The sequence below is a fragment of the Ursus maritimus genome, unplaced genomic scaffold, assembly GCF_017311325.1.
Source record: "Ursus maritimus isolate PB19 unplaced genomic scaffold, ASM1731132v1 scaffold_7, whole genome shotgun sequence".
NCBI classification, from domain to species: domain Eukaryota; kingdom Metazoa; phylum Chordata; class Mammalia; order Carnivora; family Ursidae; genus Ursus; species Ursus maritimus.
The window spans coordinates 82,663,151-82,683,018 of NW_024426885.1; the positions used below are offsets into that span (position 1 = coordinate 82,663,151).

The 19,868-nt window shown below is 37.7% G+C and overlaps 1 protein-coding gene across 1 annotated transcript in view; it reads right to left on the minus strand.

Annotated features, from left to right (window-relative positions):
* The window catches only part of RYR2 (ryanodine receptor 2), a 528,108-nt gene that overhangs the window by 111,919 nt on the left and 396,321 nt on the right, over positions 1-19,868 (minus strand). The window contains exons 64-71 of the mRNA XM_008689669.1: positions 16,402-16,462; positions 14,971-15,209; positions 13,401-13,482; positions 8,084-8,214; positions 5,560-5,880; positions 3,551-3,791; positions 3,055-3,142; positions 656-748 (exon numbers count right to left, since the gene is read on the minus strand). Coding sequence (XP_008687891.1) covers positions 656-748; positions 3,055-3,142; positions 3,551-3,791; positions 5,560-5,880; positions 8,084-8,214; positions 13,401-13,482; positions 14,971-15,209; positions 16,402-16,462 — 1,256 coding nt within the window. The remainder of the gene's footprint in view (positions 1-655; positions 749-3,054; positions 3,143-3,550; positions 3,792-5,559; positions 5,881-8,083; positions 8,215-13,400; positions 13,483-14,970; positions 15,210-16,401; positions 16,463-19,868) is intronic.

Consider the following 19,868-nt stretch of genomic DNA (forward strand, 5'->3'; position numbering starts at 1 on the left):
GTGTGTGTGTGTGTGTGTGTGTGTGTGTGTGTGTGTGTTGAGTATGTCTTTTTACTCTGATGCTTTGATATCTTGGGGTGTTGCTGATCTTTGACTGTGCCTCCCAATGCTGGTCTTTTCCTACAGATAATCAATTACTTTCCTGCAAGCATGCTTTTCATATACAAACCAACCAACCCAGAGTCTCATATTCCCTAATTATATCTTTTACCTGGGTCTCGATCCTCCTGCCCTAACTGCTCCAGGGCCAGGAACCAGACAACAGGGATGCCCCTATACCCCAGAGTCCATTGAAATCACTCAAACTAGCCAATCCTAAACCTCCTTAACCTGCTTTGCCTGTCCCTTCCCACAGAAACCTCAATAAAAGTTCCTGCCCACCTTTTCTCCCTTGTTCCCTCTCCCGCATCCCTCACCATATGCCATGCCTTCGGTTTTTAGGGAACTGCGAGTAAAAACTTCTTCCTTCACGACAGTCATTTCTGTGTCTATGTGTCTTACCATACCTACTCAAAACAAATCCTGGGCACCCTTAAAACTGTGTGTATGCATGTGTGCGTTTAATCAGCAAACATTACAAAAAAATGTAGAAAAAATCAACCAATGAAAGTTACATTCAAAAATTTTAGAACAGTGCAACAGACTATAATAATACCTTTGACATCTTTGACTTGGTGTCCGTGATAAGGAAAGACATATTGTTGATTTCATTCTGTACCACGAAGTTCTGCTCTTCTCTTTTGAAATTCTGAGAAGTTGCAAAGAAAATTTCAGTTAAAACCACATAGACAAGAAGTCCCTGTAATTAGAGGGTTACACAGGACCCAAAAGTTTCTACAAAGATAAGTAGTAATTTGATATGTAAGACTTACCAAGAAAGGGGAACAAATATTTCTTCTAAATATCCAATGAGGGTGCTTGGCTTGGGGCAACAATTCTGGGAACTACATATAAATACGTGTGCTTCGAGGGTAGGAAAACTAAGATCCAGACTATTTAAGTACCAATGTCACACACCTACTGAGGGGTAGAATGAGTACTCAAATCCCAATTTAGCTGGCGAAAGGCATACATTGCTTCTTGGGAGAAACACAGGGCACGCACGTCTACGATGTAACTTCCCATTCTGTCAGATATTTTATCTACTTTCTCATTATTATCTACTGCATTACTATATCTCACATTATCTACTATAACATTATTTTATTCATTTTTAATTCAGGGACATAAGAACACAGGCAAAGTCAAGTGCTTGGGCAGTGATAGTAAAGACGGCAAACACAAAATGAAAGCAGGGATAATCAGAGTTTTAAAAAGAGAAGTTAATGATCTCAACATATGCCTGACTCTGCGATGAGCAAAACCCAAACAAAATGACTTCCTAGTAAGTATCCAAATACGTTAATAACTGATGAGTAATAAAAGATTTTGTGTGAAGGACAGTGAAAGGACTAAGCTTTGATTTTCATTCAGCTCACATTAACATTCTGATCTTACCATTCATAATAATATGGTTGCTCAGAGATGTTTCACCTTTAAATATCTGGGGAAGAATATATATGACACATACTAACAGATTTGGGTTTTAAATATACCCACGAGATTCAAAAGTACATAATTCAGATTTTTTTCTTACTCTTGAAATTATCATTAGACATTCATCTAAAAATCTACTGATTGCGATAAATACTCCTCCAAATACTTGTTCCAAAATTTTGTCTTGCATATAAATTTCAAGAAGCTTTTTTAGTATTTTGGTGATTGATGAAGTTGAAGAGTCTCAGTTCTTCAAGGAAAAATATGCAGTTTTTAGTTTTCTTAAGTGATTTACTCCTGGGCTCTGGATTTCAAATGTTCCTTCAGAAGCACCCTGAATGATCTAACGCACCCCCTCAACATGAGTTATACAGGCTCAGAGATCATTTACTTGTATCTAGAGGAGCATAAAGGTTCTAAAAGAATTTTAGACATCATGGAAAATGAAAGTCAATGTGAAGATATAAGTGCATATATTTTAAAAAGGCATGATTTCACATATTATTTCAGTGTAGTTGTGTTTTATACACCTTTTGGTATCAAGTTTGACAGACTCCTCAGAAGTAGGTAATAAATAATATTTATTATCCTAAACAATAAGTAGGAAAATTTTATTTTTTTAAAAAATATGACGTTTCTAAAATAAAAGAATTTGTATAACAATCTGATAAAATAAATTGGGAAGTCACCTCAAATAATGAAGCTGAGGTTGAGGCTTTATTTTTATTTTCTTGGAGTCTCCCATTTGCAAAGTGCCATCGAGAATTATAATTGACCTCAAAATTCTAAGCTTTTGAAATAATTTGGAATAAATGCTCACTTACCCATATTCTGCTAGTTATTTGAAATATTTACAGAATACTCTATCAAGTTCTTATTACTGAATCTTTTTCAGATTTAAAAATATAGAGTTCTACTTGCAACATACAAAATAGTGAAAATTCACTAAAGATGTAGTTTATAAATTCTATCAACAGAAATCAGAATTCCTAGCAGGAACTATATTTTATTCTAGCATGTGAGCAAAACTAAACTCTGGTAGAAACAAAAGTACGTACTGCTGGAACAAATTTAAAGAAGTAGTACCTTTTCAAGTAAATAAGTGTTATCTTGTGATTGAAAAGCAAAAGTCCACCATAGCATTTCTCAAACTAGGCTGAGGGCTCCCGGGGGCTTAGCAAGACATCTACACAGAGGAAAGCCTGGAGGATAAAAGGCCACATCTCTAGGTCCATGTTACCCTAAGACTGAGGGGCAAACAGTGGGGAGAAAACCCACAAACACAATAATGGAGTGCAACTAAAAACCCCTGTGATTTTTCCTAAATTCAAAAGAAGGTTTACATTGCCTCAAACTACCTAGGGGAATCTGTTCTCTCTCCACACCAGTTAAATGACACCTAGAAAGCAAGCTTGAGAAACATGGTCCTAGGTATTTACTAAAGGGACCGGAAAATTGGTCAAAAACTTGAAAGCCCTCAACATAAACAGCAAGCACTGTCGATATTTTCCTACTTACATGGGATTTCGACCAGTAGATAAACACTTCGGCCACCATGCGGAACAGGTCCTCTGCTTCTGGGTTAGGCTCTTTTAGCCACTTTGCCCTAGATCATGTAATAAATAAAGTGGTTTCTCAGTTATTCCTTCGAATCCTTTTTTTTTTTTTAATCACCCACTCAACGTCAAATTTGAAACCAAGTCAACTAAGGGTGAGCCTGCTGCCCACAGAGCTCACAAGTGGTTTCAGAGTCCACTTGTTTAACATTTAAAATAATTTAAACATCGTAACTGCCAAAGTGCTAACTTTAACCTGCAAAAGGCAGCCTGCTCCAGAATGTGATTTCCCACTGCAATTCTGAGATGCTTGGTGACAATCGCCCTGTCTATAAACATTCGGTTATGTCACAATCATGGACAAGCTCATCACACAAAGAAGCAGTTCCACTGAGACACAACAAACCCAGCAAGGTCATGACTGAATCAGGGAAATGCATCACTTTTGGACCCTGTACCTGTTATAATCCACGAATCTAATCAAGAGCGGGTAGAAGGCATAGAGATCTCTGGCCAGCGTGGTGAACTCATCAAGAATGAGAAGTTCTGCCTCGGACATATCCCCCCTGGCCTCGGCCTTCAGATGGTCCTCCTCAGACACAACCATCGCTGCTTTTTTCTTGAGTTTCTCCATTAATGGCAAGAAATGAGTTTTCAGGAGCTGAGGTTTCACTTTATTTATAATGGGCTGCGAGAAAACTGTTTGAAGACAGACATTAATATTCTGCCCTGCATCAACATTCGTTAAAATGAAGATAGATTATAATTACAATTGTAATTGCATGATTTACGCCCCCCCTCCCCCAGCACATGGCTTCTTTCAGGATTCAGCCCATGCTTCAGCCGTTTTTCCAGTCCTAAACCTAATTGCACAGTTGCTGTTCAAAAATGATTACTGAATTGAATTTGATGTGCTTTCTTGTTTTTTGTTTTTAATTGGCAGCTTTAATTTTGTTTTTCCTATTCATTTGGAATAGGAAAAAAAGAGAAAAAAACAGAAACATGTTCATTCACTTCAGAAATCAATTATTCTCACAAAAAGAAGAAAAAAAAATCCCCAAATGGTAAAGTTCCTCTGGTCCTTTCTTTATAAGGAATATGCACCACTGAATAATTATGAGATTACATCCAGTTGTATCAGGTCTGCTTTCCCATCCTTGCCCCAATGGGAGACTTACATTGCCCGGGACACTGTTCTTTTATTTACTACTAATAAATGTAAAAGAGAAAACACCGTACCGTAAATTAGTAAGACATTGCTGTATTACTCTGGAGTTTTTAAAGTAAATGACTAATTTCCTTCCTTCCTTCCTTCCTTCCTTCCTTCCTTCCTTCCTTCCTTCCTTCCTTCCTTCCCTCCCTCTCTTTCCTTTCCTTTCCCTTCCCTTCCTTTCCCTTTCCTCTCTCCCTTCCTTCTCTCTTTCTTTCTGAATTCAATTCTTTAAAAACCCTTCTTTTCATCCTTGAAATTGCTTCCTGGGACACATGGATGGCTCAGTTGGTTAAGCATCTGCCTCCAGCTCAGGCCATGATCTCAGGGTCCTGGAATGGAGCCCCGTGTCCAGTTCCCTGCTCAGCAGGGAATCTGCTTCTCCCTTTCCCTCTCCCTGCTTGTGCTCTCTCTCTCAAATAATAAATAAAATATTAAGAAAAATAAATAAAAAGAAATTGCTTTCCATCATCCAATGTAAATAGTGCAATGATAAACACATGCAAATTCTTGATTGCCTGTTTCGATTTTCTTCCCCCACTCCTGAAAAGGCGAATTGCTAGAAGGGGGTTATTCCAAAATCCAGTTTTATTTTTCTGTCTAGAGAATCATTAGTTTTCACCCTGCATTTACTGATTAATCTTACAGAGAGTGTTCGGTCAGGAAAATGTTAACTTGCTTAAAAGTTGTAACAACAACAACAACAAAAAAGTTGTAATGAAAAGGCAAGTTACCTGATGCCTAATTAAATCTACATTTTTTTAAAGAACAGCATGCCAGAAATAATATTTTTAATATTTTTGACAACAGAAGAAAATACTGAAAAGACTAAGATAGGAACGTTCCAATCTTCTGTATTTCGTTTTTTTTTTTAAGGCTGCTTATTTAGGTAATCTCTACACCCAACGTGGGGCTCGAACTCATGACCCCGAGATCAAGAGCTGCATGTTCTACTGACCGAGCAGCCAGGAGCCCCTAGTTTTCTGATTTAAAATCCTTTTGGAGGGGCGCCTGGGTGGCACAGCCGTTAAGCGTCTGCCTTCGGCTCAGGGCGTGATCCCAGCGTTATGGGATCGAGCCCCACATCAGGCTCCTCTGCTATGAGCCTGCTTCTTCCTCTCCCACTCCCCCTGCTTGTGTTCCCTCTCTCGCTGTCTGTCTCTGTCATTCAAATAAATAAATAAAATCTTTTTAAAAAAATAAAATCCTTTTGGAAATAAAACAAATCCAAGTAGTGCATTCCTTTCCAATTCTTACCTGCTAACCTCTTCATCCAGGCGCCCTCATCAATTCCCAAGTTATTATAGATGATTTTCAGTATGTTCCCCAGGAGTGTGTTCATGTGCTCAGAGCTCAGCGCTGTGCAGCACATCTCGGCCCTCTCCGGGTTGTTTTCAGGTCCGTGCTCCCACCAACGGGACATGTAGCTGCAAAGCATGGGCAGTATGACTTCCATTACATGTGGCATTTGTGTGTATCGAATACCAGACTCGGCTAGTTCCACAATTTCTTCCATGAGCTTCTCCAAAGAGGGTATATTTGGGCAAACATCTTCCACATTAGTTGGCAAATTGAGAGCTAGAGAAACACATAAAAATGAACCGTGTTCAGTGAAAGAACTGACTGACAGTGACAGCCAGATTTCCACTATTTCTAGAAGACACAAGCAACAATTTCAAGCTGGGCTTCAAACCTCAGCAAGACCGGGCATGCCTTCAGCAGGCTCCTTCTCTCTTTACTCACGGCAGCTGTTTCAAACGTTCTTTTTCACGAGTTCCTTTCGTACCACTGGTCCCTTAAGACCAGAAAATGACCACTTCTTCTACTTCAGAGCAAACCAGAATACCAAATGTCTCTGCCTACAAGCCTTCTGTAGGGCCCATCCTCCTGTGTCCGCTCCCCATTTTCAGCGCAAGGAGCTGTGAGGTCGCTGTTCGAGGTTCGGCCTGTGTTCTCAAGGAGGAGGCTTCCCCACTGCAGGGGCCTTGCTGGGCCTTGCGCCCCTCCCTCTGGAGCCTCTCCTCCCCAGCAGCTGTAGCTATGCTGCCGATCTCCCTGGACTCGTTAGCTTTCCAGACATGAGGGCCTCTGCGTCCCACCACTTAAGATTTCCCTCTCTCACAAACCCTGACTCTACTCACTGATAGGCGGGCTTTCCCATCACTGACAGAATTCCTTTTTCTTAACTTCAATGCATTCGGTCATCCTGATCCCTCCTGAGCTCTGTCAGGCTACCTTCCTGGCTGTTTGCTCCTTGATGAACTTTTAAATGTTGTGGGTTTTTTACAGATTTACCTTGAATCCTCTTGTCTTTTTCACCTTCTGTGTTTGCCTGTGTAGTTGTGGCCATTCCTATGTGCTTCTGCTATAAGCTAATAGCTCTCAAAGCCCGATTTCTTAAAACGTTTGCATGTAATACTGAATATCTCAAAAGCAACTTAAAACACAGCGGATCTAAAATTAACTTGACCTTTCCTCTCCCGCCCACCTCCTGAGCATGTCTTGGTGAAGACAACATTATCCAGTCAGTCTCCAGGACTAGAAATGGAGAAAAAGTTTCCAGGCCGCCATGTTCCCGCATTTCCCACACAACAGGACGGGACCTCCAGGATGGCTGGCAACCACGGTATCTTCCACCTAAGGGGCCTTTCTCAATCCCATCTCTCCTGAATTACCACAACCATTCTCTGAGTTAGTGACGCACACCCATTCTTCTTCCCAATTTCTGTCATGATGGATTTCTACAATGCGGACCTATTCATGTCTTAAAGCGCACAGAAGGAACCTGTTTGTGTTGATACAATGCCCACTCCTTCCCTGACATAGAAAGCCTACTTCACCTGGTTTTCCATCCTTTCCTCCCTTCTGACTACCCCCACCCACAATGGTGGCCCCCGCTACCATGGGCTTTAAGTGTCTCCAAATGCACCAGAGTTTCAGTGTTCCTAATTTCGAGATTCCTCTTGAATCAACTCAGTTGATTTTTCCTAGGGTCCTCGCTAAAACTGCATTTTGGTGTCCTTCGTGTTCTTTATTCTGGATTCTATCACATATGTCTCTCAGTGCTTCTAATAGGTTCTCACAGAACAATCCTTGAAATCATTAGCAATGGCTCTAAGAGCTTTCCAACTGTGATAGTGGAAAAAATAAGCCTACCTACTCAGAAAAACAGATTTTCCCAAGTGAAAAGCAACATGAGGCCTGTTATCTTTATAAATGCCTGGTATACATACAGACATGAAAGTCTTAAACATACTCATGCTAAGGTGGGGTTCAAATTGAAGTCACTGATTAATTGTGTCTCAGATTTATAAGTTTTTTAAATGTTAATAACTGGACTAAACTATGACAAAAAAATCATATGGAATAAAATTGTCCCAATAAGATGGACATATCTGGTGAACAAAAACCCCCGAAGGGTACAAATCCATAAACGTAACAAATTAAGAACACCACACACTTGCTGACTACCTATAAGAGATAACTGAATCAGAAATCAGATTGCTCTTTTCCATTTCTGCCCATTATTTTATCTTATTCTTAAGAGTATGAATTTGTGACTCATTAACTTAGAAGAAATTAAACGAATTTTCTTTTATGGACACTATAGGAATAGTATCTAACATTCCAAAAAAAATCCTAATAATAACATTTAAGACTCAGTAGCACTGGAGATAATAAATTGAAATGGCCCATTAAAAAAAATCATTGCAGGAAAATACAATAAATGTCATTAAGTTTTAACTTCATATCTCAAATACTGAACATGCTTCTGTGTTACCTGCTCTTTCTCGTGAGGACTTAGTATTGTAGATAGAGTAAACATTATGTTTGTCGAGATGAGTTTCCAAAAACGCTACAGGAAAGGCACCCGCAAAAGCCGCGAGACATTCTCCTAATGCAGAGCGTTGCCTAGAAGTGGAAAATATTTATGTATTTTATGTCTTCCAAGTGAATGAAGAAGTTATACTACAATTGACCAGTTTAACCTACAAGAGGGATAATACTAGTGTAACTAATAAAATTAACTCCAAAATCCAATTTCTGTACATAAAACATCATATACTTTCAATAGTAAAGTCCCCGCCATTTAAAAAAAAAAAACTAAATTATCTGTTAGTAAAAAAGAAGACCAAAATCACAAGAAAACCCTGTCAAATCCCCCCACAAGTTTGGACATTTCTTTTGCTTTTCTTTCTTTCTTTGCATCTTCTTTTTAAAAATATAATGACCTGATGAAGAATTCTTCCTAGGTGAATAAATGCACTGATACATATTAAAAAAATAAAGTACTGTTACCAATACATGAACACAATTTTTTGAAAATTTACTATGTACAAGTAATTTCAGGGTAGCTATGAAATATTAAGATGTAATAAATGCCCAAAACTATTAATAACACTCAAAATTGATTTATCATTTTTAAGGAAGGAAGAGGTTTAAGGAATCACTCTGTGATCAGTTGATTCAGGGCAGGGTAGACCCAAGGCTCCCTCTCCCACTGACAAAAATTCTCTCTCTCCCTTGGTTACCTATGGCATCTGAAGATTCGCTGGCACATTATTAAATGTAGAACAATATGAGAGTTATTTCAGCATATTATGACCTCCTTAAATTATTCTATATAAATGTTTTTATTTTCCAAGTCAACAAAATGTATCTAATTAAGAAAAGATTACATAATTCACTTAGGTAGTTCTAAATTTCTAACTGAAAAATATACGATTACTTAAAATTAACAATGCCTGATTGTCTAATATTTTCACTAAAAATGATTAGACATTTAGTCAGCTAGGAGAAAATATCCCTTCATAGAATGACATTGAATAACATTACATTGTTAAAAATAACTTAGGATATCAAGAAATTACAAAGTAGGGTACAGGCTTTCAGACAAACCTGAGTGCCAAACTTATTCCTAATACTTGTGTCACTACAGGAAAATTACTTACTCTATGTTTTGCTTTCCTCACCCAAAAATAGGGATGCAGAATTGCAAAATTTGTGGCACATAAGTTCAATAAATGTTTGAAAATAATGAATACATTTATTCAAGAATTTAATAGCCTAAAATGTTTCCTGTATGACCCCAAAGTAGTTTATTCTCTTACATCTGACTGGACAAGTCCTTTTATTTCATTAATAATTCATGTGACCTATTTAATAATTTACTTTAAAATTTTGATTCAATTAGTAATTCTCAGACCAACTCTGATCATTTGTGTTGGTATTCTGGAAATAGCAAGTTTTTTTAGATGACTCTTATTAAAATATCTACATTTTTCTTTTTTTAAAAAAAATTTATTTACTTAGTGAGTGAGAGACAGAACAAGTGGGGAGAGGGGCAGAGAGAGAGAGAGAGAGAGACTCTCAAGCAGACTCTGTGCTCAGTACACAGCCTGACTCGGGGCTCGATCTCACAACCCTGAGATCATGACCTGAGCTGAAATCAAGAGATGGATGCTTAACTGACTGAGCCACCCAGGCACCCCAATATCTACATTTTTCTCAATTATGGTGTCATTTTTTCATTTTTTCCCAAATATCTTTTACTCCTCTTTCGATTTTCATATTTTCCCCAAATGACTTTATAATTGCAAACAAAGAAAAAAATACGTATCTTCTTTTAGAACCTAACAAAAGGATTCCAAATTCAACCAAAAAACCTCAAAAACCAAAAAAACAAAAACCAACAACAAAAAAAACAGAAGTAAAAAGAGCAACAACAGCACTGCTAAGGTAATGAGCGATTTTGGATTACCAGATATTAAAATGTATTACAAACTACTAACCATTCAGTCTACAGTACCAATCTAGTCATTTAAAAAATCAAATAATAGAACAGAATAGAGATTCTAGAAATACGATGTAGGAAATATATTACCTCAGAATATGATGAAGATTTTATTTCAAACCAGCATATAAAAGAAATATTTAATAAATTACTACTTGGGGAGGAAGTTGGGGGGATAAGTGAAATAGGTAAAGGGGATTAAGAGGTATAAACTTCTAGATATAAAATAAGTCACAGAGGGGCACTCGGATGGCTCGGTCAGTTAAGTGTCTGACTTAATTTTGGATCAGGTCATGATCTCAGGGTTGTGGGATTGAGCCCCACATAGGGCTCCGTGCTCTGTGGGGAGTCTGCTTAAGGATTCTCTCCCTCTGCCTCGAATCTCCCCACCTCATTGCGCTCACTCTCTCTCTAAAATAAATAAAGCTTTAAAAACAATAAAACAAGTCACAGAGACGAAAAGTGCAGCATAGGGAATACAGTCAATAATACTGTAATAACGTTGCACGGTGACATATGTAACTATGTTTATGGGGGCGAACACAGAGTAACGTATAGAATTGTCCAATCACTACGCTGTACACCTGAAACTAATGGGACATCATATGCCAACTACATTCCAATTAAAAATCAATACTTTCCACATGGTGGATGAATTTAAACATTTAATTTGAATTCCATGTAACACTAAAGAGAACTATGAAATTCAGATTCACTTCTAGTAAATTCCCTTCTTACTCCAGGGATGGGCACTTCAGATATTCTCTACTTTCCTCGAACTTCTTACATTTCCCTTCTCAACTGTCACTTGGCTGAGGCATACTTCATAGGGAAAATGGAAGATATCTGACACATACCTACGTATACCTGATGTATCTACTACCTGCTTTCCGTTGAATGGAGGAAAGCTCTGAGCTTAAAAAATCATTTTCTCAAACATGCGTTCTTGAGTACCCCACGTCATTCTCTTTATTGTGTGCTTATTCACACACGATAACCTGCCAGTATCACATTTTCCACTTTATTTGTTTTGTGTTCCGTTTCCCCACTAGGTGTGAGCTCTTTGAGAATAGGCATCTATCTTGCTTACTGCTGTATCACAGAACCTGGCATTTAATATTTATTGAATGAGCAAAGGATTAAAAAGCTGAATTTATACAACTGAAGGAGTAGAAAAACCTAAGAGAACAAATATTTGAATTTCTAGCTGTTATGAGTTATGGTATAACCTGTCTAAAAACATTAAACGAAGGGGAATAAGAACCCAAGACATAATTGACAGGTTATCTAAAAATAAAAATTCCCAGGTCATAATTCCAGGTACACTACTGTACACAGTTTTACATATAATCACTACAATGCTAAATGTCACAAAGATGGTAGAAGTAACAGCAAGAGGTTAATAGTTTTAATAAATCAAATTCATTAATCAGCACACTAGTAAAAAATGTATGACAGATACAAAAGACAATTCACAAAACAAAAAAATAAAAATGGCAAAGAAAACACAAAAAAATGGCTGGAAACCAGAAATTAGGGAAATACATTTGAAAAGAAAAATGGAATCCCATTTTTATTTATTTATTTATTTATTTTAAAGATTTTATTTATTTATTTGACACAGAGACAGCCAGTGAGAGAGACAGCCAGTGAGAGAGAGACAAGCAGGGGGAGTGGGAGAGGAAGAAGCAGGCTCCCAGCAGAGGAGCCTGATGTGGGGCTCGATCCCAGAACGCCGGGATCACGCCCTGAGCCGAAGGCAGACGCTTAACAACTGAGCTACCCAGGCACCCCTGGAATCCCATTTTTAACTATTATACTTTTTAAATAGTAAAAAGAATAGTAATCAGAAGTGAGGAAAATGTGAGGAAAAAGGATTCTCTTGCAAAACCTGACAGTGTCAACCGAATCAATTTTCTGAAAAGACAGTGAGATATGTATCAGAATCCTCTGTCTACTTTTTAACCTACATTTCTAAATTCTGAGAATATAGCTAAAATTAATAAAACTAAATATACGCAGAAAACAATGAACAGATTTAGCATGATTTATGGAAATGAAAACAGCCTATAAATCAAAAATAATATTTCAATAAATTATAAAACTTCCTTAGTATAAAATATTTTGAAGCTATAAAAGTCATATGAAAATAAAAGACTAATTAAAAAGGCAGCTAAGGAGCACCAGGGTGGTGCAGTCAGTTAAGCTATGGACTCTTGATTTTGGCTCAGGTCATGATCTCAGGATCATGGGATTAAGGCTTGTGTCAGGCTCTGCACTCAGGACAGAGTCTGCTTAACATTCTCTCTGCCTCTCTGTCTGCCCCTCACCCTACCCCTTGCGCTTCCACTCCTTCGTGTGCACATGCTCTCTCCAGAACGAATAAATAAATCTTAAAAAAAAAAATGCAGGTAAAAAATATGCAGTGTGAACCGAGTTATCCTTTTACATTGGTTTACTGTCCTGTCTCTATGCACCTGCCACTCTATTTTAATTGTTGATACTTTATAAGTTTTAATATTTGGTAGGCCAAATGAGTACCTTTCCATTACTTTTTCCCTCTCTCAAAATTTTATTGGCCAATCTAATGAGTTATTCTCTCAAATGAACTTTCAAATTGTTTTGTCAAGTTCAATAAAAAGCACATTTCTACTTGAAATTTTATTGTAATTAATTACAGATTAATTTGGGGAGAATTTATATCTTTTCAATGTTATTCCATCAGAATATCCTTTCATTTATTTATTTTATTTATCAGTCCTCTCTCTGAAAGTCATTTTCTTTAGGCTTCTAAAAAACTGCCCTCTTTTTCTCTTCTTTTCACAGAAATCTTTTACTGGACTCACCAGTGACCTCTTATCTTAAATGCAGTGGGGAGTCCTTATCTTGACCTGTCCACACCATCTGATACTCTCTTCCTCTTGAACGTGAGAACGTGAAAAAAAAAAAAGCTCATTCTAATAACGGCTGATATTCATGCTTATTTTGCTTTTCAGATATATAATGAGAAGCTGTCCCAGCAGATTCCTTCGTAAAACTCGTAAACACCCTCTTCAATCTTTATGTTCAATATGGGCTTTACCATTATTGCTTTACCTTTTTTTTTTTACATAATTTGATTGACTCTTATTATATAAATTCAAATTTAGCTTGAAGATTGTTCTATTACTCCCAAGGGATTCAACAGGTTAATCTGGTTGTTTAGTTTATAACTAAGGAAAAACTGATAAAGGAAAGACTTGAAATAAAGAGCTATAACACTTGAAACAGCTATTAATACAAAGTTAAACTTTTAAAATCTTACCTTTCCACATAAATACTTTTGCTGGTTCCCAAAGCATATAAGCTAGTCAGAATTCTGTAACATGACACCTGTACATCTTCCACTAAGGAAAAACAGAAACAAGAACAAAAACCACTGTTATTTATATGTTGTCCTAAGAAAGTTTAGGTTGAAACCAAAATTCCATACTGAGGGCATACTAATATTTTAACATTTAAAAAAAGCAAAACTAGAACAAATAGGTAAAATGAAATATAAAAACTATTTCTCAAACTGAATTCTTTTAAGGAGCTGAAAGCATTCTAATGAATGTACTATAATTATTTAGAACATTCTCAGGAACATTTTTTTTAAATAATGTTTCTCTAGACAGAAGAAAAAAGGATTTCGTCGAGAATAAAATCAAGCACAAAACTATCTGGGAGGACAGGTAGATTTTGTCTCCTGCTCTGAAGGTATATAAAGACTGTGTCTTTTATTTTAACACCTACGAAAACAATGACAATGCTGGCGGAAGTAGTGAGTTAGTTATGTCTGACCTGACGTTCAAGGCATAAGTAAATCAACCCTATAGTGTAGCCAGAAAATAAAATAAAATCTTACATATGATCTGTGATCCAATAAGACATATCTAAGAGGCAAAAAAAAAAAAAAAATCTAAGAACCCTGGATTTCTAATTCTAATTCTGCAACCATTTCCTGGAGAATCTACCACGATAGGAATGGAGAAATCATTCTTGTGCTCCAGACCTGTTTTCATGTCCACGCTGCACTGAACGCAATGCTCCTACAATGGTTCAAGGAAATGGGTGAGTAGTGGTTGTGCTACCCACTGAGTAATGCAGTGCTTTCCACCTAGAGCTCTGCTTCACCTGGGAGACCCACAAGGTTGAGGGTCTGAGTAGGTGTGTCTCTAGTCAAGACCCACTTGACTGTTTAACAAGGGTCTATAGCTTTCATGTTCATATCAGCAGAAAAGCAGGAAATTGGGGCAGGTCTGATATTATTTGTATTTCCACATTGTTTTGAGCAATCTGTGGATATTTTTCATAATTATGGTTCCAGGCAAAAACAGCTGATTAAATCCATGAAAATGGACTGAAACCTATAAACAAAAAAAAAAATATGTGAGCCACCCTAGTAGACCAACGATTTAGACATGGACTTTGTCTCTGTAGCCTTCATAGTTGTTGATCACACAGCTTGTGGAAACAATCGGCACTGACTCAGAGATATTTCGAAAACATTTAATGTTGCATGACTCATGCTCAAACTGCATTGGAAAAATTCCATGGAAACAGAAAACACAGAAATTGTAAAATTTGGAACCTGCACTTCAACAAGGTGGGAATTACTGCCCACAACCACCACATTACTGGTCCTTTCCATGAATCCATGTGGCTCAGGGATCTATCTCTATAAGAATGGTTTCTGTAACTCAAATGTCAACCTACTGTTCGGGGCGGGAGGAGGGGGGAGGGGAAGGGAGTGCATTTTAATGAATAGGCAGTGTTTGAGTAACCAGATGGAGCTTTTACAATTAGTCATTGTACTGTTAGATAACGAAACTCTAAGTACTAGATTTACATACATATTAGATCTTCTCCAAACTGATGCTGGCCAATGTGCTCAAATAATGACGACAGCATCGGCAACAGAGCCACCGTGGTGTAATTGATAATCTGAGTGACACCTCTGGGTTGGTTTCGGGTGTGGGTGAACTGGCCTTGCTTGAGATTCTCCATGGTCTTCTCCAGATCCTCCGCGGCGTTGTCCAGAAAAGCTCGGAGTGCACTTTTAACACTCTCGAGGCCAGTCTTCATCACAGTCCTAGGAAGGAAAGAAGGGAGAACATACACCTTGCAAAAGGAGCAAGTGGAACACAAATAAAACATGCGTCTACTCTGTACCCATTACAGTCACTCAGTCAACTATATCTTTTTAATTCACTCCCAATCTTTTCAGTGTACTTGAGCTTAGAGCTGTATCGCTCTGTAAATGCATCACCTTTACCAAATGCCCTGTGAAATGCCTAGGACCCAGATCAAAAGGCAGTGCTAATGCTTCATATTTTCTACCAGTGTTTTCAACTTTTCAGAGTGTTTTATACTTGGACAAAACACAGCTTTTGAGCCAGTTGAGTTAATCCCAAATCCAACACAACCAGAACGAGTCCTGAGGCACTGTGTGTGAAAGAAACATTTAACCCCAGCTCAACCAAGTCATCAAATGATAGGGATGTTCTGTGCTTTAAGTGTAGCCATCAGCTAGATGAGCCTCCAAAGGCTGAACTTCGTACAGAAGCGATTCTCTGAGGCCGCCATGACTAGTAGGAAATGAAGGTATGCAAGAGCATCTACTTTTGTCATTTATTATACAAAATACCGCACATCAAATTTTAAACATGAAAATAAATAAAGAGCATCATGGCATATTCCCTGTAGGAGACATTTAGGAATTTTTATTTAGATTTATCCTGGAAAATAAATGAAATACATGTATGTCTCAGAGGCTGAATCAACCTTGTGAGATACACTGATTTTGTACTTAGGCAACCTGTTGGATTTCCAGTCATGTTGCTGGGAGGGTAGAGTACAAAGTACACACACTTGGGAATTGGTCTCCTTCCACACTTACTGTGCAATCTTAAGCTTCACTTTACTCATCTGTAAAGTAAGAGTAAAACCCTGTTCCTATGAAGCTAACTGTTATCACAAACCACACCCAGAAGCTACTAAAACCTTTCAGGTTGGAGTTTACCATTTCTACTTCACCTGAAACATTCCCAATTCAACCCTCTGTTACACACCTAGCTGCTACAGAAATTACTTGAAATTTGAATAACAATTTCTACAAGATCATAAAAATAATAATATGCCATTGTATTCGTCATTTACAAAATATGTTTTCACCCACACATAAGTCTTTATTACAATTCCACAGAAAAAAATCAAGAGACAAGGTGAGTCTTCATACTCTTGCGTAGCATTCCCACAGTCATGTAGACAAAAATGTCACTTACCTGGCATCCAAAGTCTGACCCAAAATGTGAAGGCAGTTGACAATTGATGTGGCATCATTTCCTAAAGAGGAAACAAAAGGCTGTATAAATTACCCTGAGGGTTTCTCACTGTTCTTTTCTAGTAAGATTTGTGAACCAAAAATGAGTCAATGGTACATTTCAATAATAACTCGATTAAAAAGGTTTTCTGATAATCAAGTTTGGAATCATGCAGTTTTTCTGCTTGGAAGTGGATATGCAAATGTAAGTAGAAAAGCGATAAAAGCATGTCTCATCAAATAGCTGACAGAGTCAAGAAGCATTCAAAGCACTGTGCCAGGCTCAGGTGTTTTAACTCAATTTTTCAAATACACTTGCCTCCCCATACTGGCTCATCTTCTTTCTGAGTCGTATTGTGTGTCAATCTTCAAGTGAGCTCCTATGTTTATGAACGGAGGAGGGCTAAAAGTCTAATAAATTTAATTCCCTTTTAATTACCCAAGTGTCTCTGCTTTCTTATTCCATTCAACTGCACTACGATGAATTAATTTGCCTGCATGTTTTTGGTCTTTGGTGAATAAGAGCCACCAAACTGTCCTGTAAATAAGCATCAGCAGCTGAGGAAGTTAAATCCTCTTCTTAATGAGATAATTGAAATGGGGACAACTTTCCTTGAAAGTAGGATGAAACTCACCCATTTTGATTGGCATGTTTTATCAGAAAGTACAGAAATATGAATTATACAATGACTATATCCATTCTACTTTGTGAGAAAGATACATGAGAGAAAATAAACACAATGATGAATGCAAAGTTAGAAAGCAATCTGACCACTCCCAATACAGTCTGATACTGTTACTTCCTCATTTTACACTTTCCTACTTATAATATACATAGTCATTTCCTGGGCCCAGAAGATTAATAACTGCCATTGGGATGTAAGTTGTTATTACGTTTGAGTATGTTATACTCTTTATGCAAAAAAAAAAAAAACCCTAAAATGAATTAAATGTGCATGAAAATTAACAACTACCTTGGAATCTGGACAAGCCAGTTTAGTGTTACGATACAAATAAGAAAAAAAAATAAGGTACTCATTGCTAGACTCCGAGTTCTTAAAGAAAATGTTCCATTCATCTTATGCTTTGATTTTCAGAATTTCTGGTAATAATGAAGACAAAAATCAGCAGAAAGGCAGAATTTGTTACGTCCTTGTCTACTGATTAGTGGCAGTCCTAGAACTTCCATTGTGGTCCACAGAAGTATTCTTCATTTAATGATTCATTCACTCAATAAATACTTGTCAAATACCAGGTATTCTCAATGTTCCAGTAACAAGTAAAAGAAAGTTTCCACGGTACTTGCATTTTAATGAGGGACACAAGTAATAAAATATTAAGAAAAAAATCAATATGAAACATATCAGGCTACACTAAAATAAGTATTTTATATTTGTAGATTATATTAATTTTATATAATTAAATAATAATATATAAACTAAATATATTTAACAATATAATATATTAATTATATATAATTATATATAAATTAAATAATTAATATATATTATATGTTATATAATTAATATTTATATATATCAGGAAATAGGGATTAGAGCAACTGGACAGAGTGATAGGGTGAGTGGTCACGAAGCCCTTTCTAAGAAGGTGACACCTGAGCAAAGATTTGAATGAAGGAACGAATCATGCATAGATCTGGGAGAAGGACCTAGGCAGAGGGACCAGCATGTGCAGAGGGTCTGAGACAGAAAATGAAGCTGGTGTTCCAGGCAAGGAAGTCGAGGTGGCTGATGCATGATCAAGACTCAGGGGAAAGGACCTTATGAGGTAGAGAGGAAGGGAATGGCCAGGTTCTAGAACCTTGCAACAAGCACAAGAACTTTGAATCTTTTTTTGTCCCCCCCAGGTGCAACAGGAGGACATTCTTGAGGTTTTAAACAGGATGGGATCTGATTTATATTTTAAAAGGATTAATTCACGATGTGCAAAACTCTGGAAGGGCAAGAGTGAAGTCGGTTAGGAAGCTACTAGAGTCGTCTAGAATCACAGGATTGATGGTAGTGAATTTGGATTAGGATATTCACAGTGAAGAAGTGAAGAATTTATTTTAAAGATTTGCTTATGGCCTGAACGTGAGATGAGACGGGAAGGAGTCAAGGATAGCTCCAAGACTGTTTGGGTGAGCACTTGTATGAGCAATTGGGTGCATGGTGGTAAGATTTCCTGATGTGGATAAAGCCCAAGAAAGGAGCCGAAGGAGCGAGGAGAGGAGGGGTGGGGGGCGGGTAGCATGCTCTGCTTTGGACAGGTGGAGCATGATGGGCTTGTGGATCTCAGGTAGAGAAGCACAATGGGCAGTTGGTACACAAATCTGGAGTGCAGGGAACAGATCTGAGCTAGAGCTATCCACCTGGGCCCATAAGCATCCAGATACTTTAAAAAATGGTGGGTCTGCATGAAATAAGCCAGCATGTACATAAATACAGAAGAAAAAAGGTCTGGGGCCTCCAATGTTTGGAAGTGGGAAAGATGAGGAGAATGCAGCACAGAAAAGGAGAAAGAGAGAGGCCCAGGAGGAAGATGGGACACAAGGCAATGTGCAACTATTATTTAGTGCCAAGTCAGAGAGGCTGGCCCCTCACTCTCATCCTAAAACGCACAGTTCTTTTTACCCTTTCCCTTCCAGTCTGCTGGCTCCTCGGATAGATGACCAGTGTTTGTACTTTGTACTGAGCCTGACCATGCCCTTTTCCAAAGGACTGGCTGGGGTATTTTAAACCTCCGTTTGTAAGAACTCGTGAGACAGGACTTTTGTTCCCTGCTATAGGCCAGCCCCTAGGATAGTGTCTGGCCCCTAGGATACTTGTCTGGCCTACAGCAGGCATTCGGTTGAATCTTGTAGGTTGTGAAGAAGAGGAAAAAGTACCAGTGGCCAGAAAAGTTCTATGGGTCAAATGAAAACGCATATGGTGAATGTGAAATTTCTGTGATTGCAAAGTCACAAGCCATAAGCTCCATGAATCAACACATTTCAGTGTGCTCCATATGAGATGAGTATAACTTCAAATGAAAACATCGCAGTGCGAAAAATGGTGGAGAAAGGACCCTAACAAATGCAGGAAAAGTATTAATTGAATCTTCAACATTTTGTGGTGTAGACCAAGCAAAAGCATGCATTCTATCAGCATAGGTGAAAGCCAAACTGATGGTTAGTCTTGAAGAGATAAAGCTTGTAGTAGGAGTTTTAAATAAAATAAGAATTCGCATCCTGCCCTTCTTAAGGCTCTCCAGATCACCATCACCAGAAATGTCAAACACGCTATCAGTAAGAACAGGAAAGACAAGTGAAAGTGTAGTACGATGATAAAATTTTAAAGTGATGATTGTATTTTCAAGTATTTAACTACATGTAATTGCTTCACTACTCAGATGAGAATAAAAGCCAAAAGTTTGATATTTTTCAACTCA